The 19,205-nt window shown below is 36.9% G+C and overlaps 3 protein-coding genes across 10 annotated transcripts; 2 read left to right on the top strand and 1 right to left on the bottom strand.

Moving 5' to 3' along the window:
- The first annotated feature begins 2,516 nt into the window (after positions 1 to 2,516).
- LOC103454607 (WUSCHEL-related homeobox 13-like) lies at positions 2,517 to 5,011 on the top strand. Its single transcript, XM_008394204.4, has 3 exons — positions 2,517 to 2,889; positions 3,714 to 4,241; positions 4,621 to 5,011. The coding sequence occupies exons 1-3, from the start codon at positions 2,709 to 2,711 to the stop codon at positions 4,701 to 4,703; spliced, it is 792 nt and encodes a 263-aa protein (XP_008392426.1). The 5' UTR covers positions 2,517 to 2,708; the 3' UTR covers positions 4,704 to 5,011.
- Positions 5,012 to 7,666: 2,655 nt separating this feature from the next.
- Positions 7,667 to 9,948, top strand: LOC103454590 (uncharacterized). Of its 7 annotated transcripts, none has more exons than XM_070814866.1 (7): positions 7,716 to 7,883; positions 8,163 to 8,247; positions 8,339 to 8,621; positions 8,917 to 8,998; positions 9,115 to 9,169; positions 9,254 to 9,392; positions 9,511 to 9,948. In XM_070814866.1, exons 3-7 carry the CDS (start codon positions 8,445 to 8,447, stop codon positions 9,610 to 9,612), a joined length of 555 nt encoding a protein of 184 aa, XP_070670967.1. In that variant the 5' UTR covers positions 7,716 to 7,883; positions 8,163 to 8,247; positions 8,339 to 8,444; the 3' UTR covers positions 9,613 to 9,948. The 7 variants fall into 7 exon arrangements, with proteins under 7 accessions (XP_008392415.2, XP_070670967.1, XP_070670952.1 ...); XM_070814851.1 differs by having other exon boundaries at positions 7,723 to 7,883; positions 8,121 to 8,242; positions 8,385 to 8,621; XM_070814863.1 differs by having other exon boundaries at positions 7,737 to 7,883; positions 8,093 to 8,247.
- An 864-nt stretch (positions 9,949 to 10,812) lies between these two features.
- LOC103400365 (DNA mismatch repair protein MLH3-like) lies at positions 10,813 to 18,706 on the bottom strand. 2 transcript variants are annotated; one of them, XM_029089937.2, is made up of 26 exons: positions 18,521 to 18,706; positions 18,250 to 18,381; positions 18,092 to 18,143; positions 17,957 to 18,004; positions 17,679 to 17,833; positions 17,520 to 17,577; positions 17,220 to 17,277; positions 16,997 to 17,089; positions 16,741 to 16,906; positions 16,635 to 16,650; positions 16,318 to 16,538; positions 16,100 to 16,169; positions 15,887 to 15,970; positions 14,313 to 15,758; positions 14,144 to 14,237; positions 13,936 to 14,048; positions 13,748 to 13,818; positions 13,414 to 13,608; positions 12,943 to 12,987; positions 12,807 to 12,866; positions 12,623 to 12,729; positions 12,109 to 12,157; positions 11,866 to 11,925; positions 11,673 to 11,745; positions 11,344 to 11,429; positions 10,813 to 11,228 (listed from the first exon to the last, which is right to left on the bottom strand). In XM_029089937.2, the coding sequence occupies exons 2-26, from the start codon at positions 18,373 to 18,375 to the stop codon at positions 11,055 to 11,057; spliced, it is 3,720 nt and encodes a 1,239-aa protein (XP_028945770.1). In that variant the 5' UTR covers positions 18,376 to 18,381; positions 18,521 to 18,706; the 3' UTR covers positions 10,813 to 11,054. The 2 variants fall into 2 exon arrangements, with proteins under 2 accessions (XP_028945770.1, XP_070670945.1); XM_070814844.1 differs by having other exon boundaries at positions 14,144 to 14,234; positions 18,521 to 18,663.
- Between the last annotated feature and the right edge of the window lie 499 nt (positions 18,707 to 19,205).

The following is a 19,205-nucleotide window of genomic DNA, read 5'->3' as shown; positions in this document are numbered from 1 at the left end:
ATCAGTCTAAGTTCTAATTAAAAAAAAATGGCAGCATCAAAACACAATATGTTCCAAATACAATTGATTTAGATTAACAAATGCATATATCTTCTTCTATCATGGCACGCATGAATTTTGGATCACATTCACATGCATGTCAAACCGACCCACGCTTTCAGATGCATATATGTTGACAGGTAGCAAAGCCTCCTACAAAATTTGTATTTAAGTTCTTAGACAAATTATGTATTGTTATATGGTATTCATCTATATGTATAAGCAAAAGGTTTTTATGTTTAACTTTTGTGGACGGTGAACTAAATTATTATAGCGGGTGATTATTTAGCTTACCCAAACTCATTAGTACAAATATATTGTTGTATGTTTAACTGTCTAATCAAATGGTTTTGTTCAACCGCTTAATAAAATTATTTTGTTCATTTTCTAAGTTTCTAACTAGGTTTTCATTGACAAACATATTAACTATGTCATTGACCTATTATAGTATTAATAGTATCAATAACATATAAATAATATAGTTGTTGATATTAGCATATCAAACATGTCACGTAATAAAGGTGTAACAGAAAAAGTAAATTAAATCCTAATTAAAAGAAATTTCTAGTCCAAGTGGTACTTTACTTTATGTGATGGGTCATCTTTGTGCAGTAAAATGATGTCCGTTGGATGGAGAATAATTTTGAATTCCCTCGTATTCAACTGGGTACTTTAGGTCTCATAATGTGAGTAAAAAAATAGTAAAAAACATATTATTTTCTCCATTTATATTACGATATATGATATACGAATTTCTGGGAAACTATGATTCTCTTCTTTCTAATTTCCTTCATTTCTTCCCGTCCTCTTACACTTTTCACTTTGTCTTTTTTTATAAAGCAGTCAACACAAAATATTAACGTGACATAATGGTAATTGTTAAAATAAAACAAAGAGAAAAAAAAAAACTCAGAAGATCGGAGTAGGATTATCTCCCCTTCTATTCTTATCCCCTTCCATTCCCTATTCTCACACATTATTTTTTTATCTTATTATTTTTATAAAAAAATTAATATAAAATGTTGACGTGATTCAAATAGAAGAAGAGAGAAGGAAGAAGACATTAGGATGGGTTAGAATCATCGATGTGTAAAGTGACTGTAGAACAAGTTCTGACATGAAGAAATCCAACACCAATGTCAGAATTTGAGTGGCAGTACAGACTAGAGGACAACAAGTACTTCACTGTAGCGGCCGCGCGCAGAGCACGGTGCTTCAAGACCCAATCCGGATCCTCGGATACTTTTTGTGAAGAGATTTATAAATTATATTATTTTATCGTATATTATATATAATAATGAGAAACTTTTTTAAATTTTTTTATTTAAAATTAAATATAAATAGTATTTAATAAAAATTAATTATATAATATACATTAAACGAAGACGTCACGGATCCTAAAAATTCTTATAAAGAGATTCCGAGCAGATGTTGGCTCCAAGACCAAGATTCATTCGTTCAACTAGCTATGTCAGATCAGGGCACCCTCACTGATGGAGCTGAGGCCTACCACCACTGATCATCCAGTAATTTCTAATTACTTTACCGCAAACTACAAGAAATACCGAGTAAATTCCTTCAAACCCTAAATCCTAAACCCTTTTTATTTTTATATAGAAAATCCAAAAGAAAACTAACGAAAAGTTTAAATTTTTTTTAGTTTTAATGAAAAATGACAAATAAAGTTGTAGTGAATACAGAAAAGAGTAAAAATGTAACAATACCAGAAGTATTTCGTTAAAACTCTCAAAATCCAAACCCTTAAAATCGATTTAATTTTTTTCCTGTGTTGTCTGAAAAAATAATTTGAATTTAAACAAGTTTAGAAGCGCTACTAACAAAAGTGCTTTCAACTACATTGGCAGATCATGAACTTGAACTACATTTGAGAGTAGGATAGATTTTTCCTTCACCTTACATTTGTCATGGATGGCGTAATTATAATTATGAATATCGCTTGTAAAAATTCTTCATATCTCTTTAGTGATTGATGGGATCGTTAATTAAAATTTTAAGCAAACAATTACTGTTAATGGGTTGCATTTTACTCAAACATTGATGATAGGATTAGTTGTAAGGCTTCAATTACATGAAACTTTTTCTCTAGGGGCTTCTTCATTGGAACTTACTTTCAAAACAAGGATATAATGATCGATTATGATCAAATGTAAATTATATGTAAAACGGGAAGGTAAATCATTTTTTTCATCAATCAAAGATTTCTTTAGGATTCTACAAATCTCTCGGAAACTATATTAAAAATTTAGAGGAAAAAGAAAAAAGAAAAAGGAATGCCAACAGAACTCTTGCGTCGAAATTTTTTGAAGTCCATCAAGACATAAGATATACTATTAATTTTAACGATCTGAACGCGTGTTAAAATTTTACCGTGTAATTTCGGGCAAGTAGACAATGATGTATGGTACAAGGATTGCACTAACGCGCACACATGGGAACACTACACCAACCCACCAATTATTTGCTCCTTTTTCTTTTTTTTATTTGATTTTTCAACATCCTCTGGCCCGTGTTTATATTTTCTCTCCATCTTTTTGTCGCCTTACTTTCTCATTGTCTTTGTATTCTTCTTCTTTGACAAGAATCACTGTCTCAGTTTTTCAACACACGCACAGACCGAGGACTGTAGAGAGAGAAAGTTGTAGAGAGAGATGATGGAGTGGGAGAAGCAGCAAGAGATGGAGGGGAATGGGAGTGGAGGAGTGATGTATGTGAAGGTGATGACTGATGAGCAGTTGGAGACTCTGAGGAAACAGATTGCAGTTTATGCCACCATTTGTGAGCAGCTTGTTGAGATGCACAAGAACCTCACTGCGCAGCAAGATCTTGCAGGTCCCTCTATTTTTCTCACTTTTCTCTTTTAGTCCTTCCATTTTTTTGCTTTTTGCAATATGGTCCTTGTTTATGGTTGCTTTCAGTGGTCATTTGGGTTCATCTATTGGTTTTCTGAGATGGATTTTTTATATTTCTTAAGGATTCTGTTTGTAATTTTTCCTCAAAACTTTGGCCTTTTTGTAGTTTTCCAATTTATTTCATGCCTGGCAATTTGTCGTCCTTGTTGAAGGCTTACCTATACTTAAAATGTCATAGTAACGGTATTTCAAGCCAATCGTGCACTTCTGTTTTATTTTTTTCACTTGACGGTCCGTTAGCTTGAGATACCGCTACTTTGACATTCCAATTGTATGTTCTTGTGCTTTGTTTTGAAAGGGTATAGATGTTTGTTTGCTTGTTTCTCTGGTTGTTTGTGGTTTCGTTTCTCTCTTTACTTTAGGGTTCCTCACTTGGGTTGGTCCTTTCTACCATTGATCTCTAGTTTCTTCTGGTGTTTGTTCAAAGAATGTTATCCTCCAAAATTGCCCTCGTAGGTCAAGGCGAAAAGCTCCTAACTTGAGATGTTGGATTTCACTTCTTTGGGTTCCTCTGTTTGTTCAGATTTAGCTCTTTGTGATCTGGAAATTGAACTGATTAGGTTTTTTAGTTTATACAGGCGATATTCTACCTTAAACATCCGCCCTAGCTAATATGGCTACGCACGCATCTGCGCTTTAGTTAATAAAATATTAACGAAAACTTTGTTATGCATTCACATTCGCTAGTATATGCAATGACACCATATATGCTTTGAACAAAAACATCTGCATTTGCTATCTCAGGAGTCAGGATGGGGAATCTGTACTGCGATCAGTTGATGACATCCACTGGCCACAAAATTACTGCCAGGCAGCGGTGGACTCCAACAGCGTTGCAGCTCCAAATTCTTGAGCGTTTGTTCGAGCAAGGGAATGGAACTCCAAGCAAGCAGAAGATCAAGGAGATCACCTCTGAGCTGAGCCAGCACGGGCAAATTTCCGAAACAAATGTGTACAATTGGTTTCAGAACAGGCGCGCTCGATCAAAGAGGAAGCAACAAAATGCAGCATGTAACCATGCTGAATCAGAAGTGGAGACAGAGGTTGATTCACCTAAGGACAAAAAAACTAGACCGGAGGAAACGTTTCAGTCCCAGCAGAACTCAGCTCAAAGGACTGAAGATTTGTGCTTCCAGAGCCAGGAGATAAGTTCTGACCTGCATTTCTTGGATCCGCATACCACTAAGGCAGATAAGATGTTCCCGTCACACAGCGGTTTAAGGAGTTCTAGACATTTAAGCGAAATGGCCTTCTATGATGATGTGCTCTCAAGTAAGTTATTGTATAAACTTTTCTTTCTGGCTCTTGGCTTACCATCCTATTTATTACCGATTTACCCCTTTCGCAAGATATACTCAACAAGCAAACAAAATATCAACCACTGAAATTTAAATAGGTTTGTAAGTTTCCCGCATGCATATGTGCTGCCTAAGAACGCTACTGATTTTCGGTTAAATCTTAGGATTATGATTTACAGATTTGGTAACAAATAACATCATACATACAAAATTTATCAGCGTCGCGTTTCTATTTGGAACAAAGATGAGAACATTGTGAAGTCCCTTGCTGTCTCATTTACACGCATGAAAAATATGTGTATTAAACTTTTAAGATTTGTGAAATCGTGACAGAAATGGCATGTATTTTGCAGGGCATGACCTGATGACCGGAAAGATGGAAGCCGGAAATTATAATCTTTTTCAGGAGGCAGAAGACTATGGCATGACGGGTTGATCCTCATTCGTGAATGTCCGAGTTTTCGTTCTGTTTGACGAGCTATTTTGTGAAGGAGATCCCTGATTGAGTGAGTTTGGTTGGTTCAGTTTGAAATGGAGACATAGCAAGCCTAACCCTAGCAGAGAGTTATGGCTCCAACTCAATTTAACTTGGAGAGTAGATAGAGATAGTGATAAATATTATACTAGTATGATGACATATGGAAAGTTGCTTTTGGGGTTTTTGTGTTTTGAGCCTTGACTAATCAATCTTGCTTTGCCTTTTGCTTTGTTTATAGAATGAGAATAGATCTTTTATTTTGGGAAGCCAATGAGAGTTTATGTGCTTGTTTTCTACTTTTTTTTTTTTTTTCATCGGCAAGACGATAATTTAAACAATTCTAGTCTGTGGAGGTAGATTCGAACTTGAATACAAAAAGACAGGACTACTGTTCTTGCCAATTGGCCTAATATGCGTTTGTGTGCTTAATTTACGATTTGATTAAATCTTTGTTTGCAAGGAAAGGTTTAGGTGTTTGTGTAAGTTGGAGGATGGAAAGATGGGAAAGATGAGATACAAGTTTGGTCTTAAAGAAAGAAAAGTAGATCATTGAAATTGAAGGTTCAATACAATCATTGCATGCACTAGCATGAGGGGGGCTTGGTGCAATTATAAAAAAAAAAATTGTCAAAGGATATGATTATATGATTGTCCTGGTGAAGAAATTTTCAGGCTACCCAGAATATGATTTAGTACACTAAGGTACCGTTTGGTACGCAGACGGGACGGAATGGGAAGGGACGTGACGGAACAGGACGGAACGGATGATATAAATATTGAAAAAGATAAGGAGAAATTTTGTCATAAAATGTTATAAATTTGTGTTCCACGGATGTGGAACGAGTTGTTCCAGGGGGAAGAGGTGGAACGAAAAATCAGCCAAATTTCGTCCCATGGGACAACCCGTTCCACAGTTTTTAGGCGCACCAAACGTGGGACGGAACGACTCTTCCCGTTCCGTCCCGTCCCGTCTCATGTACCAAACGGTACCTAAGGGTGCGTTTGGTATGCAGACGGGACGGGACGGGACGGAACGAAGGTGTAATTTTTGAAAAAGACATAGAGTATATTTGTCTTAAAATGGTAAAACATTGTGTTCCACAGACGTGGAACAAACCCGTTCCAGGGGGGGAGGTGGAACGCAAAAACACCCAAAATCTGTCCCGTGGAACAGCCTGTTCCACCCATTTTTGGCGCACCAAACGCGGGACGGAACGCCTCGTCCCGTTCCGTCCCGTCCCGTCCCACGTACCAAACGCACCCTAAGTGTCATATACAAGTGGTTGAAATTTTTTTTAAAAGTATCCAACCACTCGTATGCGTTTTTCTGTGCTTAATTTATGATTTGATTAAATCTTTTTTTGCAACGAAAGGTTCAAGTGTTTGGGTAAGTTGGAGGAGGGAAATATGAGATAAAAGTTGGGAATTTTAATGAAAAGCTCCCGGTACTGTTCACTGTAACGAAAATCTACATTTTACACTAAAAAGTCAATCATGGTACTATGCATTTTACCCTTTATTTTGTCCTTATTGTTAAAAATCAAAGTTTTCAAGTCATTTCCATTAGTTTTCCTATGAAAGTTTGGTCTTAAAGAAAGAAAAGTAGGTCATTGAATTGAAGGTTCAATACAATCATTGCATTCACTAGCATGAGGGGGGCTTGGGGCAATTATGAAAAAATTGTCAAAGGATATGATTATATGATTGTTCTGGTGAAGAAATTTTTAGTATACCGGGAACACTATAAAATTGTCAAAGGATATGATTATATGATTGGTACACTAAATGTCATATACAAGTGGTTGAATTTTTTTTTTTTAAGTATCAAACTACTTGTATTGTGATATTTGGTGTATTAGACGTAGACCGTGTTTTCGGCACAATGAAAATCTCTCGTTTAGGTGAGATTAATTTGTTGGATTTGGAATGCAAAATTGTTTAATTGCCTTTGGACGCCTGGTTGCTATCATCAACATTTGTAATGAATTATTCGAAGACTCAAACTATCAAATGTTCGATGGCTTTCACAGAAAATGAGTGGTCATAGTTGAATTGAGAACATACAATTATTGTTTAGTTGCCAATTCAATGGATGACACTATTTAGTAGTCTAGAGACTATTGAAGACAAAATCCTCTTTCAATGTAATTACGAGTTTGATCTCTTCCAATGTAATAATGGAAAAAATATTTAAGCATCGACCTTTTGTAAAACGGCCAAATGTACCAATTGCTAAAAGTAAAAAAAGATTACAAGTTGGGTTGTTTTGTTGAGTTGGGAAGCTAACTTCACCTCTCGCACAAGACTAATAACTCAACTTAATGTCGCTTTTTGCGCTCGAGTTTAATTTTTTTTTTCTTCATAAATTAGAGCAGTATAGAATTTCGGTTGTGTGTGTGTGTATATATATATATATATATATATATATAATTAACTTGATACAAGCAATTCAAGTTAAGGATTTGTTGACAAAAAAAAAGTTGGGGATTTGAGTTTAACTTTGGAATAAGTAAAATTCAATTAATGACCAACTGTTAAAAGAAAATTACTATAGACACTAACTAGTTAATAAAATTGTTCTACAGTAAGATGCTTATGCGTGAGATTTTAATCATTGATGCATGTATAATTCACAATGCATGAACGGTTATGATGCGTGCCCAAAAGCTTAAGTATCAAAACGACTCCATTTAGTAAGGATTGTACTATCTACATATCTATTTTTACTTTTTACTCATTCTTTTTAATTTTTTACCGTCAAATCAAATTAATTGAAAATGATCAATAACAAACAATTAACAAGAGTGCGTGAAAGGTAAAAATAAGTATGTGAATAGCGGTATTCTTTAATAAATCTACTATTCTTTGGTTAAATTAATTTTACCATTAAAGTAATTTGTTTAATTACGTGAACAGTAATTTATTCTCTGCACTACAACTCCACCAGCTCCAACAGGTTTCGAAATTTGGGTTTTCAGCAGACTCACTCTTCTGATCGAACCTGCGTATCACAGTCGTAGTCGTCTTCCATGATTTTACAATTAGGGCTTGCAGAAAAGGGCGGGAGGAGCAGGATTTGAGAGGCTTCAGGGCCTGGGCTCCGATCGCCATTGAGGTTGAAAGAGGACTTCGTCTCGAGTAAGTTGATTCGGGTCACATTAGAATTTCCCCATTCAATGCAAACTTCAAACCCTAATTTCCATGGATTTGGCATTGTGTTGGCCAATGCCAATGCAGTGCCTAATCTACAGAAATCGCCAAGGCTTTATTCTTATCGATTTATGAAAGTAAGGTTTACCATTTTTATGTTTTTAATTGTTTCATGGAATTTTTGGGCAAAAATCCAGCATTGTATCAGCTGAAAATTCATTTCAGATTGTTCGATTTCACAAATGTAGCTAAACCATTGTTATAAAGGTGGGAGCTTTACAGTGTAGTAACATAAACAAACCATTTTCACTGAATGTTGCAGTTGCGGGTTAGGCCAGTTGGACAAGGTAGTGTGCCCGCTCCATTGCACGCCGTCCCCGTAGATTAGAGTAGCTTTACTGAATGACACAATTATCCTGACCAAGTTTTCTTTATGTTTTGAGTTCAATCATAGCAATGTTAAGAATTGGTTCTTTTGTGGATATGCAGATGACAGTATAAAGGGACGATTATATGAAGAACTAGTTTGGGGGGAATGGTGGGTTCATAATGGTGGGTTCATCTATAACTAATTCGAGATATACGTATTTACATGACTGTAAGCGGCCTTGTGAAGCAGTTGATGTGCACCACATCATTGTAAGAAAGAGTGGTGCGAAGGGTCTCTTCGTATACTTGTTTGCTGTTGTTATTCTAGCTACCGCCTTCTACGTTTTCTTTGTTAAGGTATGCCTTATATCCGCTTAATTTCATATATCTCGTATAAATCATTTTACTTTGTACTTCTGTTTATATCTTTATTCTCGAGGTCCAGTTTAAGAACTTATGAACTTGAATTTAGTCTGGCGAGAGACTTTCAGTTGCCATTTTCTGTTGCAGGATTTTGTTTGGTTTGTTTGAAAACCTTGTTCTTGAAAGAAATTTCACAGTGGATTATATGCCCGTTTTATAAGAACGTATTGGGTATCTGAAATTCCATCATACCTCAACAACTTTGACACAATGATCTTACAATTAACAGGAGAAATCAGTCATCATTGTTTTATGGAGTCTCCTTTTAGATGCGTTCCTTGTAAAATTGCTTCAGAAGAGTGTTGAGAAAGGTGAGGACCCGAGTGATGGGGCTTTTGGTCCTCTGAACTGATACTTCCCGTGTTATTTCACATTAAGAATGTTTCTTGTCACGCTCTTACCTTGTTTAGTGTATTAATGACGACAGAGTCCATCATGGTTATGCCAGCGTTTGGAGTTCAACTAGAAACTCACTATGTGAGGTAGCTTCTCTCTCTATTTGTTTTATGTGTATTATCTTTATTGACTAAATCATCTGTGCGAATTTACCCCTTTTACCATTGTAGTGGAAAGATTATTCGTCGGTTCGTTCCTATGGACAAGATTTTAAAACCTGTGGTACTAGAATGTGTGACTCCAGTTACTTGTTACTGGAGCCTGTCTTTCATTGTACACGGGGAAGCAGAATTGGTATTAGTTTTTAAGGTACATAATTCCTTCTACTTATCAACTTAAGCTTGGAGAATCATCCGATTGGCAAGCTATTAGGAGGCATAAATGTGATGAAAGAGCTTGGCTTTTGAAAGTTGAATTCGTTTTCCAGGAATTGCGTCCGCCTATGAAAATGTTGGTGCCCATCTGGAAGGCCTTATGTGCTGCCACTGGTACTAAAGGAAGCTCAAACGCATGTACGGAAGATGGTTGATGGAGATGATTGATTGCTGCTCAAGCAACATAGAATAATTTGCGGAGCTAATGCATCCTCTTCAAGGTCACGTAGTTGTTTAGCATTCCGATTGATGGAGTTTCTGTTGCAAACCAAGTGACGAGGAGGATGAAAGGCGAGGATTTTGATACATACAAGATTTAAAGGAATTCCTATTGCAGTCAGTTACGCAGGTCACACTGTACAATCTGCTAATTTGATTAATTGTAGCCAAATTCAATGTAAATTCAAAGTTTGTTCTCATTCTTTACTGTTGATTTGGTAAGGCAGCATTCCGATATAGCAATCGAATGAGTAGTCGAGTATTCGAGTTAACCATTTGTGTACCGGTGACTGTTCTGATTCTCCCTCCCTCGTTTCTCCTTCACTCTTGCTATAATTGGAGCCAAAGTTTCAAACTCTGGCAAGAGTGATTTGACTTCTTGAACTATTATCCAGTTGGAGTGACCCTATGAACTATTTTTACAGTAAATTAACCCTTTGAACCATTTGAAATTAGACAACTCACCTCTTGCCGTCATATTCGATGAAATTTCTTTTCACTTTGCCCCCAAATACCGGCACGTGACCAACGCGTAATTCACTTTTGAGGGTAAAGTCGTGCCACTATTTGACAGCAAAGTATATAAAATTTAATTGAATCTCATGATGAGGAGTTAATTGGCTGATTTCAAATAGTTCAGGGGCTTAATTTAGGGAATCTTAACGAAACACTCCTGGTATTGTTCACTTATAACATTAAGGACATTTTAACCTTGAAAAGTCACTCCTGGTACTATTCACTTACACATGTATTTTGTCCTTTTGATTAAAGCCAAAGTTTTTAAAAACTTTTCGTTAGTTTTCCTCTTAATTTACCATAAAAATACTATTAAGTTTTCTGCATAAAAATACTATTAAGTTTTCTGCAAGATAAATGATTGTAATCATGGTTTACCATATGCTTGCCTTGCCACCAAAGATTAGACTAATCACGTATTGATTACAAATCCGGGGTGCCCAACCACTATCATGATTAAGTATTTACCTGCAAAACATTCGCTTTACAAAAATCTGCCCACGTGATCAGTGACATAGACATAAAGAGATATATCTCGATGACAACAGATTTTCATCTATTGTACCGTTGTGACAAAACGTCATAAATCTTGGCTGAAACAAGATTGGTTAACAGAAAACTAAAATGAAATGATATTCTTTATGTGGAAAAACAAGTTACACGATCAGTCAAGTGCTCATAAAAAGGCACGTTCCTTGTTTTTCTTCAATGGGGCTGGCAATGGCATATGTACTTTATCAGCATGAAGCATGCTATACACTAGGTACAAAGAATGAGAATGAATTTACGGCTTTGAATGTGTCAATTCCGCATAGGCAGGGCCGGCATTGTGACTCTGGAACAAAATTGGATCGTCATCACTCTAGCTTCTAGCCAAGTTTAAACGTTTTTCCGCACGTGCGAGACTAAGTTCATGTCGACCTAACCCATGCCACAACTGATCCGCACCATCATTTGAGGACGCAATCTTAGCTATTTGCTTATGCAACGCCTCCAAGTTGACAAGCGGGGCAGTTGTTGGTCGACCATGAGCACACTGCAAAACAAATTTTTTTTTCAGTGTTTCAGGAAGCCAACATAGAAGCCTCTCCCCGATACTACAAATCCACATTCACATCCATAAGTTTTCTTAGCCTGTAACGACCACTTACTTGGAAACATAGAGAAGTCTGCTTTAGCTCTTCAACGATGAGGTTACACTCGGAAGGAAGCAAGGAATCCCCAAACATAATTGCACCTGACAAGAGAAGGAAATGATTGAAAAAGTAAGAACTGCGTTAAGAGGTCAAAGAGTACAAGGTTATTCTGTCACTATAATTACACCAACGCAAGGTTGACTTTCCAGTTTCTGTATGCAATATACTCAGTGGAGGAAAGGCCCTAATAAGATTCTTGCCCTAAAAAGTTTAAGAATCTTTAGGTCCGTATTATTGAACAAGACTTGTTTGCCTCTAGGGTGAGCACGAAGGTTCAGATTTACCTCTGCATGCTTTAGAGTTTAGGATTCGAAGAACTGATGGTGGCGTTGTGGATGATCCATCTGTATCAGCAAGCTGAAGATTCAACAGAAAGCTGTCAGTCATAAGTTAATTAAAGTTGGGGAATGAATACGATAAAGAACATCGTCAGAAAAAGAGGAAGGGAAAACTGTCATAGAACTAAAGGCACATTACCTGCTGAAGAAATTCCATAAGATCCAAGTCAGATAAATTGACGCCTAAGATGCAGGGTACCTGCATCTCGTTTATAGAAGAAAATCGTATCAATAACGGGAACATATGAGCGGCAGCTTCATATCAAGTCATCACTTCAAACGAAACAATGTAGAGATAGGTAAATGATCTTGGTTCAACATGTTTTGAGCTCATAAAAGAGTGAATGGAAGACTTAAATATGAGAAGTGATGGGTTATTTACCGCAATAAGTGTGATGGCTGTTGGCTGCCTGTGAAGGAGATTCAAATTCCTGCCAAATGGTTAAATCCCAAAAGTCAGGGTACATGACAACAATGTCTCAGAAAATACAATACAGCTTCAAAAATTAACCATGCAAGTGGTGTCCAACTTATCATATTTTTGCAACACCAAGCATGAAAACCAAAATGAGGCAAAAGAAGCAACAACGTTTAATAGATGAATACATAACATGAAATCAAACACTAGACATGCACGTTATGCGCTGATTCATAACTCAATTGTGCAACCGAAAACTAAACATTGCAATTACAAGAATTTCAAATCCTTAGGGGCACCCCAATAGTCTTGCAGAGTTTATCTAGTGACACTCAAATCAGCAATACAGAAGCCTGCCAAGTTTTTGTGTTATGTTCATAACTTCATAATGTTGGACACTGGTTGCAGTATCATATTCTTTTGTAAATAATAAATTATCAATAAATAAGAAATATGCCAGGTAAGTCACGTAAAATACCTCTTGAAGGACCCTGAACCTTCAGTATGTGTGTTGCAGAGCCAACCCCACTCTTGAACTGGTTTTGCATAGTTATGCAGTAACTGGTAGCCAATCTCTGGCAGCACCTGAATTATGTTATAAGACCAAAGAGTCAAGGAATGCAACCATTAAAATTTCATTTAGCATCAGATACACTACATACCAACTCTTGTTCAACATCCAGAAAAGTAATCGCCTTTGCTTCTCCTTCTCCACATAGCACCTACGTAGTCAGCTAGTCATGTAAGCCAAAATAGAAATATCATTTTCAACAGTTTAAACAGGGACGATACTAATACCTTCTGACGCAACTCCTCCAACCGAATCCTTTCATCTGCAGCATGCTGTAGAAAAGAATTGCTGCTAAAGTTAGAACTCCAGCTGCATTAGTGTGCATGTGCGACTTAGTATGAATGTAGTTAATGTTTTATACAGCTGCATGTACTGCATATTTACGCTTATGCATCTACTTCGAAGACATACAATTCCATCTTATTCTGATAAAGTTTTCGAGTGACCAAGATTTTCATATATAAACTAATATCCTAGGTAGTTTATTTCTTCCTCTCTGAAGGCCACTTTTGGGTGAGTAAAGAACGTGATTAGATACATGCAAACTTTTGTTGTGATCTATAAGTGAATTGTAGGTGCCCCTTATTTAACAAGAAACTTACTGCTGATTTATATAAGAGCATAACTCCCAAACCAAAACTCCAAAAAAAAAAAAAAAAAAAAAAAAAAAAACCTGAAAAAATATACAACAAACAGACCTGGTCAATGACAGCAAGTGTAGTACCGGCTATAACTGCAATATATTTCTTATCCACCTGGCGAAGAACTCTGCAATCACTGAGGCAGTTCTTGTTGATAGATTCAGGAACTAATGAGTCAGAAGAGAGATGCAAGAATCCAGAAGAGATGTCAAGTATGTTTTGATCATCAAGACCTTGTGTTTTACTTGAGCTCTGCATTATAAAAAAAATATTATTCCCAATTACAATTTGATTAAGTGATGCAAACTTTTGCGGAAAACAAGTATAGCGATGATACTTGACTCTCGAGCATCAACTGTCCACTCACACACACACACATATTATTACTCACCGTGATCTGGGGACAGCAATTCCGCCATTTAGTCCCACAGTTCAGGGAGTTTTGATCCTTGGAGATAAATTCTGAAACAGGGCAAGGTTTAGAGCTAACACTATTTTGTCCAATAAATGATAAAGAAGTTATTTTATAATAAGCATTCAAGTATTGATTACACTGTCCATAATAAACATACAAGATACCTTTAATTGGAGCAGTGGCTTGAATCTCAGAACATTTAGACTGTTCAAACATTTCAACTTTGTGCGTCTTGTTTACACCAGCCTTTATATCTTGAGATTTCTCAATATCTGATCTGAAAGAAAATTTGATGGTTGAGAGGATAGAGTCATAACTTAAAAGGAAAACATAACGTAATGACTAATGAGAAAATAATTGAAGTTCAAGTACCTGATGGCTAGTGGGAAATCCTCGAGAGAACTCGAGTTCAAATTTAGATGGCAACCACCAGGAGGTTTATGGAGATCCTTCATCTTGCTAACTTCTGCACAAAAGGTGTATCAGCTAAGCCAAACCTATATCAGCTCCTGCGCCCTAAAGGGAAATCACATGATAATACCTGGATAAGTAGGTGCATCATGAAAGGTTTGTGCATCAGGTTTGCCTGTTGTTGTTGTCAAAGGATGACATAAAGTAGAGTACCTCCTCTTGCTTCTATAGAATGGTGGTGCTGAATGGCTTCTTTTCGATCTTCCTATGGAAGATTGATTTTGTAGACAATCTTGATCTCTAAAATTATCTTTTTGTTTTTTATACAACTCAATACCCATGTTATCTTTTCTGCGGGCATGCAAATATGACCAACCTGTCTCGTCAGCTAATATATCCGAACATTCGGGAGAAAACTCGCCATCTAAATTGTGTGGCTGAAAGAATTTTCCTGAACTTGAATAATCACTAAAATCCAGTTCATGGTCTGTATGCGTAGTGCAGTGTTCTCGGCTGGACCTCTTTGACATTATACCATAACCATATGTGCAGTCCTTTTCTTCACCATCCACAAAATGCCTATTAGTAGCCCTTTTAACAGATCTATAATGTCCTTCAACTGCATTTATATCAGAGACAGGTTCATAGTCCAAATACGTGTTTTGGGATAACGAATTCGAGATCAACGAGCACCAATCATTATTTAAGGTCCTATGGCAGGAACCAATGTTCTCTACATTCATGACTGAACTTTCTTCATAAAACTGCTCCCCATAGTGTGGACGTGACTTTATAAAAGCTCTTGACGGAGAATCAAACTCTGTAGACAGGTCAAATTTTGTCAAAATTTTGGTTAAGGGCCGAGCACTTGATTCCTCCTCTGGCCACAAGAAATCAAAACTCTTGCTGCCGTCAATTTCTGGAATTTCACCACTGTTAGAAGAGCCACCCCGCCTTCTCTTGTTCCCGAAGCCATCACTTTGATATTTAATCCCATTATCTGCACACAGATCCCTCTCATATAGAAAACTTTCTTTTGAGGAACAACTCTTGAGGAACGGTTGTACTAGATTCTGGGTGAACTCTACATCGCTATCGAATTCATGCCGGTCATAAGATACTCTACTACTTGCTGAACCAATGCCAACACTGGGATCAACTTTAAAGGGCTCATCTTTCCATTCTGAGCTAAAGATATTGTCCTCCACATTACTGGATCTTTCTGCAGCAGTGGATCTATTCTCAAGGATATAATCTTCATCAGAGAAATGTTTGATATCCGACATCCAAGGATGATTTTCCTTCTGTTGAGTTGTTAGCATGCATTTGTCTAGACAATCATCCCGTGATTGAAAAGAATAATCAGTGTGAGGACTCAATTCAATCCCAACAAGTTGCCCTTGGAAGCCATTGAAATCTTCAGTATATTCAAATGGCATTCTGACATGTTTCTTCTGAGATGTACGGTTCTCTTCTTGAATTAACACATCCATAATGTCAGGAGAAGCCTGACAAATTTGCCTGCTCTCTTTTTTCCCAAACTTAGAGAGTTCTGACAAATCTCCATCAAGTAAATCTACCAAGAGAAAGGATATGAGCCAGGAAAACTGAACCAAACTAACATCTTTCATTCAGCTCAGAACTCATACTCAATTCACTGCCAAATGAAAATGTGAAAAAAAAAAAAAAAATCATGTTCCTTACTTTCATCTGTAGATTTAATGTTGCCACCTTTCTTCCGCATTTGATCTTCTATGAAAATATCAGCTCCATGACAACCAGATTCTCCTAGAAATATCCTAGAGGTTAATACACTTTTAAAAAATACACTATACCAAAATAATGATTCATTAATATGCCTTCACACCAACGTAAGTGAAAGAAGCTCTCAGAAACAAGCCAGGGGCAAAGGTGTACCATCAGGCATCTTTTCCTTCCAGAATTTCTGAATGGCCTTATCAATAAAGGCGAGTACCGGAGCCCAATCCTGGCCAAAGTGGGGGAGACAGAAGAAAAAGAAGCATAAATGTTCAGCGATTTAAATACAAATGTATATATTATAATAAGTTAGCGTTTGAGTAGCAGATCGTATATGATACATAGATCACAACTCACAGTCAAAAAAGGAATGTTACCTTGAACTCCACATATGTCTTTGATGGTTCAAAGGTTAAATCATAAAATATTTGGGGACAGCTTAAATTCAAAACATAAGCTGCAAATGCCTGAGGCCTACTTCGCTTCCTATTTTGGGACCCATCAATAGCCTTACCTGGATCCCAGATTTCAAAAGTATTGGCCAGCTGATTAAGCAATTTATGAATTGGCCCTTTGCAAACGAACCGCAAGTTAATATCTGCCAGTGTCAAGGTCAAGGACAAAATATAACTCATCTCAGACCTAACACACTCCTTCTATAATTTGGTATTCTCCAAAATATAGACATGGATACAGATATACTGGAAGGCCTGCAAAATAAATGTTTCAAGAATAAGAAACAAGGATACAAACATTTAAAAAGTATAAATCATCTACATCATCTATATAAATCCTTCTACCTTATTGGTGACATTATTGCAAGGGCTAGATATGTATCCAGAAAGCTGTAATTTGCCATCACTTGTGTTCAATGCATGAAGAGTGTCGGCGACCTCAGTCCCAAAAGTCCTTTTCAATAGTGTCAAGGGAGAGGGAGAAGGAATTGTACGAAGAAGCTCATCCTCACTACATAGAGTTAGTATTAAATTAATAAACAAGGAAATAAAGACCAATAACCATACATTCTTCAACTAGAAAATGTGTTTAGAGGAAAACCTTTCAATATCTACAACTTTAAAAGAAACATCTGAGTGCACAAGGGCAATCCGATGTACACATTTGTTGACAGAGTCCAATACTTTCTTGGGGCTTCCAGTTTGTAAAGCAAATCAAAAAGCAGATCAAATCAGTTTATTTCATTGCACTATATTGTTTGAGGCAGCTGAAAACAATCTCATATCAACCACATAAAGAAAACAAAATGATCCACAACTGGCACCTGGATTGCATGTACTTCCTCCGAACTGGTTGATTGTAAAACAGATCACGAACAACAACTGTAACAACAACCAAGTGATCAATCAAAATCTTAATGTACGTGGAATTATCCAGGGAAAATGCAATTAAGCATTTATCCAGAGTAATGTAATGGAACCCGTCAAATTAACCATGTTTGATAAACCTTCAATGAAATTCATTTCCATAAACAAATGAAATCCATTTATCCGGAGTAATGTAATGTAATTAGAAAATTTGACAAGCTTAAATGAAGACAATAGCAACAGTAATAGGTTGGTACCTGTAGTGCCCACATCCTTCCTGTCATCATCTACTCCAAGATACAAACATTTGCATCCCTATGAAAAATGGAGGAAAAGTTAACCAGAGCTAAACTTGCATAAAGGCACAAACCAATTCGGTTATGAAAAACAAACGCAAAACAGTAAAAAGCCCACACCTTCATGACTTTGCGATACCCATTTGCCCTCCCATAAGCTTTTGTTAAGATTTCTAACAATGAAACATCAGAAATGGAAGCCAATGCTTCTCCTCGGAAACCAAAGCTCCCAGTTCCAGCATCCGTCTTAGTAGAATGATCAAACTTTGACGTTGCTGCTTATTAAATATACCATACATCATAAAATTCACAAAACATAGACGCATCTAAGTCAAGCATCAATATTTTAAAGTACATTCAATTAAAGGATTGATTATAAGGGAAAATGAGAACTTTACCATATCTTTCTCCCACCAACACCAATCCATCACGAGTAATCCCGCGCCCTACAAGTAACATTAACAAACATTATCCAAGGCACCAAAACCGAACATTCTTTAGATTACAACCGAAAGAGGAAGATCAGCACTGACCATCATCCACTACTTTTACATAGTATGTCCCAACACCTACGAAAACCGATACCTGAGACCATAAACAAACAGTTGTAAAGCTAATTAACTTATTCACCATCATTACTACTTAAAACACAAACTTAATCAAGCTTAATTAAATTCCATAAAGTAATTACCTTCGTTGCACTGGCATCCAAGCTATTGAAAATCAGCTCCTCCACAACGCTCGTCAGGTCGTACAGGACAACTCCAGAACGCACCGAGCTACGAACCGCCTCCGGCAACGGCTTTACGCCCCTCATCGAGACCTAAAATGCCGATACTTTCCAATCCATTAACTCACAGAAAAAGAAAAATTCTTACCTCCATCAATTTTCCCGCACTTTCTCAGCAACCAAACAGAGAAAAGGAAAATGTTTTGGCGAATTGAAATGCTCCGTAGCTTACCTGAAAGAACGAATTCGAAATTAGGGTTCTTAGGTTAGGGGTTAGGGCTTCGGTACGACGACGTCGTTTGGATGATCGGACGACAGTTCGGAGCTCTCCGAGCTCACGGGTTTCGAAAACGAATGAAGAAAAAAAGGCGGTTCGGTGCCAGGCACCAGTTAACTGAATCTTTAACCACCGCTTGCGCCAGTGTACCCAGCAGGGTTTGATAAACTCACAGGTGGCGGGGACTCGGTGAGTCACAGCTGGAACGTCATTGGCTGATATTGAAACCCTAACACGTGGCGCTTGACAGGTATATAGCCGCAGGTAATGTAATTCACAATTTCAAGCGGTCGTTATCCCTTTCACGTGACGTCCTCATGTTAATTACCGATCTACCCCTATAAATTATTTCTATTTGAGTATTTTGCAAAAATAAAAATAAAAGTTGGGGCCTATTTTTTCCTTATCCTTCCATCATGTCATCATATTATCCTTCTCATTTGACCATTGGGTATGTCTTAAGAATTTAATATGAAAAAATTGCACCACTAAACTAGAATTTTACTAAGCAATCAACAATAACGATGCGAGAAATGCTAAGGAGATTATTTCAAAGTAAAGACTCTCATGGACTATGTCACCTTATTATTTAACGTCAATTTTATGCCAATATTATAAAATATTATACTAAAAACATGAG

Source organism: Malus domestica, chromosome 02, assembly GCF_042453785.1.
Source record: "Malus domestica chromosome 02, GDT2T_hap1".
NCBI lineage: Eukaryota > Viridiplantae > Streptophyta > Magnoliopsida > Rosales > Rosaceae > Malus > Malus domestica.
Note: the sequence above shows the minus strand (reverse complement) of the source record. Positions and strands in the feature narration are given on the sequence as shown.